The 10890-nt window shown below is 38.5% G+C and overlaps 1 protein-coding gene across 2 annotated transcripts; it reads left to right on the forward strand.

Moving 5' to 3' along the window:
- Nucleotides 1-7039: 7039 nt before the first annotated feature.
- Nucleotides 7040-10890, forward strand: LOC103709433 (protein FAR1-RELATED SEQUENCE 11-like). Of its 2 annotated transcripts, none has more exons than XM_008794756.3 (4): nucleotides 7040-7380; nucleotides 8047-9125; nucleotides 9293-9736; nucleotides 9848-10890. In XM_008794756.3, exons 2-4 carry the CDS (start codon nucleotides 8094-8096, stop codon nucleotides 10634-10636), a joined length of 2265 nt encoding a protein of 754 aa, XP_008792978.1. In that variant the 5' UTR covers nucleotides 7040-7380; nucleotides 8047-8093; the 3' UTR covers nucleotides 10637-10890. The 2 variants fall into 2 exon arrangements, with proteins under 2 accessions (XP_008792978.1, XP_038974973.1); XM_039119045.1 differs by lacking the exon at nucleotides 7040-7380 and adding an exon at nucleotides 7420-7801.

Here is a 10890-nt window from a genome sequence, read left to right on the forward strand (position 1 = left end):
TTTCTAGCAGAAATTTAGAACAAAAATCTTTTTGTGCACACACCAGAGAATATCGAATAGGGTGAGCTCCCTATTTTGCTGCATTTTTTTCTAATATTCATCTTAAAGAGAAAATCCAAAACTTAAATCCGGATGGTACTTCCACTATTAATGGAGTTCGTTAATCCTATATTTTTTTTTAAAAAAAAAAATTGTGCTTGTGAAAAAGGGTTGCTCGTCCGCATCCTCTTTTCTTTTTTATTCAATCTCTTTTCATTCTTCTCTCTCCTCGTCAAGCCACCAACATGAGAGAGGATGCAGGGGCAATCGGCCTCTCTTCGTGCATGCTTTTTTTTTTTCTTTTAATATCATATAATTGTTGGATTCTGTTAGAAAAAAAAAAACTGTTCTGTTATGAATCCACCATATTTGGGTGGATAACCATTTAACCTTCACCTCTTGAGTTTCCCCACCTCTTGGGTTTTCCATTTTTTGTAACTCCTAGATGTGCCCCTTATCCCTTGGGGATGTCTACATTCATCCACCTTTTCACCTTCTTTTGTCTTTTAATTGTCTTGTGATTAAGAAAAATACTTTAATTGTCTTTTGTTCTTTTGTTCTTTAATTGTCTCATTATCACCATTATATCTTCTCATTATAACCCTAGGCCTATAAAAGGGTACCTTGAGGATGATGAAATGTACATAAGTGAAAAGAGAAAGAAAGGCATAAAAAGGAATGAGAAATACTATTAGTTCCTGAAGAACTAATTTTCTACAATTTCTGTGTCTTGTTTATTTTCTTGTCTCCAATCTCTTTACCCTTTATTTTACAACATGTTATCAGCACGTAGGCTCTATCAATTGTGGAAGTACTTGGTGTTCTTTCTGCAAGAAAAATATTTTTTGTGCTATTCTCCAATCTGTAAGTTTCTTTTTCAAATTAGTATTCTCAATATCTAATTTATGTTTTTTATGATTGACATAGAATGGTCAAATTGTTTACTTGCAATTTGTATGATACAAATTCATAATCCTATGATTCTTGTTTGTAGAGAATGTCGAATCTTACCAAACTTGAATTCGTTGCTCTTGATATTTCTGGCAAGAATTACTTGTCTTGGATCCTTAATGCTGTGATCCATCTTGATGTAATGAACCTTGGAAATACTATAAAGGAAGAAAATCAAGCATCCCTGCAGGACCGTGCTAAAGCAATAATTTTCCTACGACACCATCTTCATGAGGAATTAAAAACTGAGTATCTAACGGTAAAAGATCCCCTCATTTTGTGGAATAGTTTAAAGGAGAGATATGAGCACCAGAATTGTGTAATCCTCCCAAAAGCTCGATATGATTGGATGCACCTGAGGTTGCAAGATTTTAAGAGTGTTAGTGAATATAATTCTGCACTCTTTAAAATCAGCTCACTTTTGAAATTATGTGGTGAGAAAGTCACCGATGAAGATATGTTAGAGAAGACATTTACTACTTTTTATGCCTCGAATGTGCTTCTGCAGCAGCAATATCGAGAGAGAAAATTCACAAAGTATTCTGAACTTATATCTTGTCTTCTAGTGGCTGAGCAAAATAATGAGCTTTTGTTGAAAAATCACCAATCTCGTCCCACTAGTTCCATACCATTCCCTGAAGCGAATAGCACATCATTCCCTGAAGCAAATGATAAATCATTCTAAAAGAATCGTAGATATGGGAGAGGACGTGGTAGAAAAAATTATCATGGTAGCACCAGAAGTAAAACCACCAAAAGGGAAAATAACAAGCGGGATGCACCGTACCACCAAAAGTGGAACCACCGAAAGTGAAATAACTCAGATAAAAGAGAAGGCTTTCAGAGTAAAAAGAAATCTGAAGATGTGTGTTATAGATGTGGTATGAATGGACATTGGTCGCGTACCTGTCGTACGCCTAAGCATTTGGCAGACCTCTACCAAGCCTCTTTGAAAGAAAAAGAAAAAGGAATTGAAACAAATTTTGCTGAACCATCAACACATTTCAAAACCTCTGATGGGGTTGATATTACTCATCTTGATGTTTCTGATTTCTTTGAAGATCCTAGTGGTAGAATTGATCATTTGATTGGTGATGGAAGTGTTTCTTTTTTTTTTTTTCATTTTTTTTTTTGCTAGTACAAAAGGGGTAGGGGGAGGAAGGGACAAGCCCAACCCCGCGTAGCAGCTCCCACTGGGCCCCCGCCCCGCCAGGAGAATGTTCGATGCGGGCAGAAATGGCCGTGTGTTGGACACCCCGACCGGTTTTACTCATACCCTCCCCACCCATGGGCCCGGCTCAGCTACCCCTCTAGGCTTTGGCTCGAGTCCCAAGTGTGAGTACGTCACACCCGGCACCACCCCGGCTACTAGCGGTTCAAGAGCGGTCCTATACCTCAAGTCCAAGCAGTGGCCAAAGTAGTGAGCTTCGGTCCACAATTTAATCGTCGCCCGCAGCGATTCGAACTTGGGACCTTAAGGTTAGAGTTTCTGCCCAGTACCACTAGGCTACCACCTTGGTGGCGAAGTGTTTCTTTTAATTAGTGCATTTTTCTTTATCATGTTGTAAGACTTTATGTTATGTTTTAAGTAATAAAATTTTACATATGTTTTGCATATTTGTAGAGACATGGATCTTACTGATGAATTGAATGGTGATGATGTTTGTCTGGAAGACAGTGCTACAACTCACACAATTCTTACAAATGAAAAGTATTTTCAATGCTTGAAATTAAGCAATGCCAATATCAATACCATATCGGGTTCATCAAATTTAATTGAAGGTTCTGGAAGAGCATATATTATGTTACCAAAAGGCACAACATTTTGTATTAACGATGCTCTATTTTCTTCAAAGTCTAGAAAAAATTTATTGAGTTTTAAAGATATACGTCGTAATGGTTATCATATTGAAACCACCGACGAAGGCAACAAAGAACTTCTTCTTATTACTCAAATGAATTCGGGCCAGAAGCTCGTTTTGGAAAAGTTGCTTGCTTTCTCATCTGGGTTGTATTATGCACCGATGAAAATAATTGAATCAAATATTGTAATGCACCAAAAGTGCATTGATCTAAAGATCTTTATGATTTGGCATGATCGCCTTGGACATGTAGGTTCTATAATGATGAGGAGGATTATTGAGAATTCATTTAGGCATCCATTAAAGAATCAGAAGATTCTTTTACCAAGTGATTATCCATGCTCTGCTTGTTCTCAAGGTAAATTGATTGTTAGGCCATCCCCCTCAAAACTTGTTGTTGAATCTCCTTCATTTTTACAAAGAATTCATGGAGATTTTTGTGGGCCTATACATCCATCATGTGGACCATTTAGATATTTTATGATTTTGATTGATGCATCAACTAGATGGTCACATGTTTGTCTTCTTTCTACTAGAAATGTTGCATTTGCTAGACTTCTTGCTCAAATAATCAGATTGAGAGCACAATTCCCTGATTATCCAATTAAGACAATCCGATTGGATAATGCAGGTGAATTTACATCTCAAGCTTTCAATAGCTATTGCATGTCAATTGGAATTGATATTGAACATCCTTTTGCTCATACACATACTCAAAATGGTTTAGCTGAATCATTTATCAAAAGACTTCAGTTGATTGCTAGACCTTTGCTTATGAAATATCAAAATTACATGTTTCTGCTTGGGGACATGCTATATTGCATACAGCATCATTAGTTCGAGTTAGACCATCTGCTTATCATAAATATTCTCCCTCGCAACTTGCATTTGGTCAACCACCAAATATTGCTCATCTTCGCACTTTTGGTTGTGCTGTATATGTTCCAATTGCACCCCCACAACGCATTAAGATGGGTCCTCAACGTAGACTTGGTATATATGTTGGTTTTGATTCTCCATCTATTATTAGATACTTTAAGCCCCTTACAGGGGATTTGTTCAAGGCACATTTTGAGGATTGTCATTTTGATGAAACAATCTTCCCATCATTAGGGGGAGAAAAGTCGATGCCTGAAGCACGACGTGAAATCACTTGGAATAATTTGCCCTTATCTTAATTTGATCCTCGTACAAATCAATGTGAACTGGAAGTTCAGAGGATTATACACTTGCAAAATGTTGCAAATTAATTACCGGATGTATTTACTGACACCAGAAGTGTAGTAAAATCTCATATTCCTGCTGGTAATGCTCCAGTTAGCGAATCATATTCAGCAAGAATTGAGATCCCTGAAGGACAACTTGCTAATAAAGCAGCAAATAAGTCTGAGGCACGCCTGAAGCGTGGAAGACCTATTGGATTGAAAGATAAGAATTCTCGGAAGAGAAAAGTATAAAGAAAAGAAACTGGAGTTTCTGAAGAGGCCATACCCACAAAACAGAACATAAAATTTGGTGCTCCTGAAGAGACCATAACTTCCATTTTAAAATCTCCAGAAATACAACCTCCTGAAGAGTTATCCCCTGAAGAGGAAGATATGCCTGAAAATAATGAGATCTCAATACATTATATAAGTACAGGAGAAATATAGGATATAAATAAAACCGTTGTCGACAACATATTTTCATTTAAAGTGGCTCTTGACATTACCAGAAGTAATGTTGGCATTACTAAAGGTAATGAGGAAAGTGAGCCAAAGACCGTCGAAGAATGCCAACGTAGAAATGATTGGCCAAAATGGAAAGAAGCTATTGAGGCTGAATTAAGCTCATTAGCAAAAAGAAAAGTTTTTGGACCTGTAGTCCAAACACCTGAAGGTATAATGACCGTTGGATATAAGTAGGTATTTGTACGAAAGCGCAATGAAAATAATGAAATTGTGCAATATAAAGCATGACTTGTTGCACAAGATTTCCTGCAGAAACCTGGGGTTGATTATGAAGAAACTTATTCCCCTATTATGGATGCAATTACATTCAGATTTTTGATTAGCTTGGTAGTTACAGAAAAATTAGATATGCAGCTGATGGATGGTCACTACATATTTATATGGATCATTGGATCATGATATATATATATATATGAAAATCCCTGAAGGATATAAAATGCCTGAAGCATGTAATTCAAGTACACCCCGAAGCAACTATTTTATCAAGCTTCAAAGATCTTTATATGGGTTGAAGCAATCCGAGCGCATGTGGTATAATCGCCTCAATGAATATTTGTTGAAGGAGGGATTTGAGAATAACCCTATATGCCCATATGTTTTCATTAAGAAGTCAGAATCCGGATTTGCTATTGTTGCAATTTATGTTGATGATCTTAATCTTGTTGGAACTCCTGAAGAGCTCACAAGAACCGCTACATATTTGAAAAATGAGTTCAAAATGAAAGATCTTGGAAAAACAAAATTTTGTCTCGGTCTGCAACTCGAGCATTTTCCAAATGGAATCTTTGTTCATCAGTCAACATATACACAAAAAGTTCTGAAGCACTTTTATATGGATAAAGCTCATCCTTTGAGTACCCCAATGGTTGTTCGATCACTTGACGTGAAGAATGACCCATTTCGTCCTCCTGAGAAGGATGAAGAAATTCTTGATCCCGAAGTACCATATTTGAGTGCTATTGGTGCAGTAATGTATCTTGCAAATTGCACTTGACCTGATATAGCCTTTGCAGTTAACTTATTAGCAAGATTCAGTTCTACTCCAACCCGAAGAGATTGGAATGGGGTCAAGCATATTCTTCGTTACCTCCGTGGAACAACTAATATGGGATTGTTTTATCCTAATGAATCAAACTCACGGTTGATTGGATATGCAGATGCTGGCTATTTATCTAATCCACACAGGGGTCGATCTCAAACAGGATATTTGTTTATTTGTGGAGGTACTGTTATATCATGGAAATCTGCGAAGCAAACATTATCTGCTACTTCTTTGAATCACTCAGAGATTATTGCTATCCATGAGGCAAGCCGGGAATGTGTTTGGCTGAGATCACTAATTCACCATATTCGAAAAAGGTGTGGTCTATCCACAATCAATGATAGCCCAACAATCTTATATGAAGATAATACTGCTTGCATCACCCAGATTAGAGGATGCTATATTAAAGGTGACAGAACGAAGCATATTTCACCTAAGTTCTTTTATACTTCTGAACTCCAGGAGAAAGGTGATATTGACGTCAAACAGATACGGTCAAGTGAAAATCTGGCAGATTTATTCACCAAGGCATTGCCAACTACAACATTTAAGAAGATTGTGCATAACATTAGAATGTGACAACTTAAAGACCTTTGATCATGCATTTTTCAGGAGGAGTCAAGGATCTTGAAGATTTTGTGCCGATTGTGCTCTTTTTCCTTCGCTAAGGTTTTGTCCCACTGGGTTTATCTTTGCAAGGTTTTAATGAGGCAATCCTAAAGCACTTGATGTTACACAAGAATAATGCACTCTTTTTCCTTCGCCATTGGTTTTTTTTTCCCACAGGATTTTTCCTTGGCAAGGTTTTAACGAGGCATGTTCTTTGTGTATGGTCATCCAAGGGTGAGTGTTATGAATCCACCGTATTTGGGTGGATGACCACTTAACCTTTACCTCTTAAGTTTCCCTACCTCTTGAGTTTTCCATCTTTTGTAACTCCTAGATGTGCCCCTTATCCCTTGGAGATGTCTACATTCATCCACCTTTTCACCTTCTTTTTTTTTTTAATTGTCTTGTGATTATGAATATTATATCTCCTCATTATCACCATTATATCTCCTCATTATAACCCTAGGCCTATAAAAGGATACCTTGAGGATGATGAAATGTACATAAGTGAAAAGCGAAAGAAAGGCATAAAAAGGAATGAAAAATACTATTAGTTTATGAAGAACTAATTTTCTACAATTTCTATGTCTTGTTTATTTTCTTGTCTCCAATCTCTTTACTCTTTATTTTACAATATGTTCTAATTTATTCTTTAATTTTTTTCTTAAAGACAAGCACCAGAAAAAAAAAATTAATATAATAGAAAACTCGCATCATAGGATTTTCTCTAGCGAACGCACCGAAATTTTTTGTTCCCAACCATCTGATCAATGAACTCGGTTGGAGTCCACCTGGGGACGTCGTCCTTTCGTCCAACCGTGCCGTCCCAAAACCGCGGCGTTAGATATTCCCACCCCCTTTCCTTGACTCTCCTTCCATCCTTCCATCCCACTGGTTGCCCCTGTTTCGCGCACCGTGGGGATCTGCCTGGATCGATGGGGGTTGGAATATCAGGAGGCCGGTGGCGGCGAACTGGCGATTGCGTCTCCCCGATTTGCCGCCGGAGACTCTTCCCCTACGGTCCCTCCCCTTTCACGAGCCCAAATCTCCACCTCCAACTCTAACCCTAACCCTAACCCTAACCCTACCTCTAACCCTTAAGCCCCACCGTTGCTCACTTTCAGGTTCTTTCCGACGTCTCTCTCAGGTGATCATCCTGATCCTGATCCTCCGAAATGGATAAGATTATTATCATACCTGATGCTGGTTGAAATTTTTATCTTTAGATGTTCCTTTTCTGTATCGTTTTCATCTATTTCGTTCTCCAGTTGATCTCAGTATGTTTTTCTTTTCATGGATTGATTAACCTTATCAAAATTTAGATTTTCTACAAGTTTCTTCTGATAATTATGGAGAATTACGGTCATCTCAGGAGAGAGAGAGAGAGAGAGAGAGAGAGAGAGAGAGAGAGAGATTTTTAGGTGATGGTTCAAATTTTGCCAACAAAAAGTGCGATCTGGATGATGGTTCAAATTCGAATTAAGTGCTTCCGGCGTTCGATTCTTCACAAAATTGATGGTTCTTGATGTGCTGTTGATATTCCATATCCTTCCCGTTTGATGGGTATGGTATGCGTATATAAACTGATGAAGTCAAGAAATAATAGCCATGAATTAGAATTTGAATGTTAATAGTAGCACTTGTTTGCACTTCTCATTTTATCTTTGTGAATGTTTATGATGCCCTGATTTTGGAAGCTTTTAAGTTTATTCTTTTGTTGTGCTCAATTTGGCTCCTGCATTCAAATTATGTTGTATTGCTTCTTATTCTTCTTTTTGTTCTTCTTTCTTTATGAATTTTTCCTGGGTTTTAGTGCAAGTAGCAGAACATTAGCTCATTGTTGCGAAGAAAGATTCGAGAATGACCAAAACTTCATTGAGAAACAATGGTTGCCTCACTCAAAGGCGGCAGTGCCCATGTGGGGATGAACAATGTTATATTAGAATTGAGGGAGATGAAGAAGACAACACTTCGATGGAACCTACGGTGCCAGCGGATCCAAACCTTATACATGCAGCAGCCAATACTTCTGAGGTTGCTTCAGTTGACACCCCTCCATATGTAGGGCAATCTTTCCGCACTGATGATGAGGCCCAAGAATTTTATACCAACTTTGCCCGGAGGAATGGTTTTGCAATAAGGCGAGAGCGCTCCAAGGGGAACCCATCTCATCCATTGGGAGTTTATAAACGGGAACTTGTGTGTCATCGTGCTGGTGTATCGCTGCCTAGGAAGACAGCAGAACTCAAACGCCAGAGAAATAAGAAATCATCACGTTGCAAATGCGAGGCGCAGATGATTATTAAGAAGAATGTCTCAAAGGGTGTAACTCGGTGGGTTGTTGTTCATTTCAGTAATGTGCATAACCATGAATTGTTGGATAGTGATGAAGTACGACATCTACCTGCTTATCGGAATATATCGTCGGTCGACCGTGAGCGTATCTTATTTTTTGCAAAGGCAGGTTTCACTGTGAATCTTATAATGAGGGCTCTTGAAATGGAGAAGGGACTGAAACCAGGTCAGTTGACATTCACGGAGAGGGATCTGAGAAATTTCCTTCAGGCCTCTAAGAACATTAATCGAGAAAATGAAGGAGCAGAACTTCTTAAAGCTTGCAAGGCTACGAAAGAGAAAAACCCAGATTTTCGTTATGAATTTACACTGGACATGAATGATAGGCTTGAGCATATTGCCTGGTCATATCCTGACTCTATTCGCGCATACAAGGTGTTTGGAGATGTTGTGGTATTTGACACAACATATCGTTTGTATGCATATGACAGGCCTTTTGGAGTGTGGTTTGGTGTGGACAACTATGGAAACACAATATTTTTTGGTGCTGTTCTACTGCAAGATGAAAAGCCAGCATCATTTGCATGGGCATTGCAGGTTTGTCTACTATATGCTGCTCTATCAATGTAAATTTCAATCAAATATTCTTTATCATTCTCCCTCTTTTTTGACCCTGTAGAGAAGTGAGAAGTTGACATCCTTAATTCACAATGTCATGGCAATTTTTTAGTTCAACTGATATTTTTTCTCCTCTTTTCTTACAGGCATTTGTTCATCTTATGGATGAGAAGGTCCCGCAGACGATTGTTACAGATCTAAACATGGGACTTAGAGAAGCTATGATGAGCGTGCTGCCAAACACAAAGCAAGCATTCTCTACATGGCATATCATGTCTAAGTTACCGAGCTGGTTTTCTACATTACTTGGTTCTCGATATGAGAGGTTTGTGTCCGAGTTTCATAGAGTATATGCTCTGGAGAGTGAGAATGATTTTGTGCACCAGTGGGGTCAGATGATTAATGAGTTTGGACTAGGTTCAGATAGACATGTAGCTATACTTTCATATCATCGGGAATATTGGGCGTTACCATTTCTCCGAGGCTGGTTTTTTGGGGGATTACTGACAACTGGTTTTGCTTTGTCAATCAAGGCATTCTTTAAAGGGTTTTTGATCTCGCAAACACGTCTTAAGGATTTTGTTGAACAGGTATTCTTTTTTCCCACTGTTTTTTTTTGAAATTATCATATTTCTTTCTTATGTCGTTTTTTGCCCCTCCTTGGAATATTTTCATTTTCTTTTTTCCTTGTTTCTTTGCAGGTAATGGTTGCAATTGATTTACAAAATCAAGCAGGGGAGGAAGCAACAATGCGACAAAACTATCAAAATGTCCAAATCAAAACATGCATGCCCATTGAAGAACATGCATCAAGTGTTCTGACACCTTATGCATTTGAAGTGTTTCAAAAAGAGCTCGTGTCATCTACACAATTTGCAGTTTACGAAACACAAGGAGACACTTATCTCGTTCGCCACCACTTGAAGACTGATGGAGGACACCTAGTGAGCTGCATTCCAACAAACGAAGAGATACATTGCAGCTGCAAAGAGTTCGACTTTTCTGGAATAATGTGCAGACACTCTCTTCGAGTGCTTTCGTTGAAGAACTGTTTCATGCTTCCAGATAAATATCTGTTGATTCGATGGCGTCGTGAAAGCTCATTGTTTCCTAAGAGCAGTGGTTATAAGTATCGGTCCCAAGCTCTGCGTTCGCTTGCTTCAATCATAATACAAGAATCATCATTAACGAAAGATCGTTTTGATTATGTACAGTGGCATATGAGCAAGCTTCTTACTCATGTGAGGGACATGCCAACAGTTGATGAAGGTGCCTCAGATTTGGAGCCAGTCTCATCGTTGGATGCGACGGTGGATGTCACTCCTGTACGATCTAGAGGAAGGCCCAAAAAATTAAGAGCTGCCATTGACATCCCAAAGGAGATGCAAGCATTGCAGGAACCACAAGCATTGCCTGAAATGCAAGTATTATCAGAAACACGAGATTTATCAGAAACACAAGCATTGTCAGAAACACAAGCATTGTCATAGTTGAGCGCATGGGAAGAAGCGAAGCCTGCTTCTCTTTCATCAGACTTGCTGGGCTCATTTCTTTAGTCTTGATTTGACCGAAATGCAAAGCCATGTTCTATACTTTCCAGTATCTTGCCTTTAGTAAGTTTAGATTAATGATTTTGTAGGCCACTTCGAGCCAGAAAGCGCTTATTGGAAAGTGAGTTGCTGAACTCTGGTCAGAAGATGATAATGACTATTCATAAATTCAAGCTTTTCAAATCCATTGCTCA

Source organism: Phoenix dactylifera, unplaced genomic scaffold (genome assembly GCF_009389715.1).
Source record: "Phoenix dactylifera cultivar Barhee BC4 unplaced genomic scaffold, palm_55x_up_171113_PBpolish2nd_filt_p 000480F, whole genome shotgun sequence".
Lineage (NCBI taxonomy): Eukaryota > Viridiplantae > Streptophyta > Magnoliopsida > Arecales > Arecaceae > Phoenix > Phoenix dactylifera.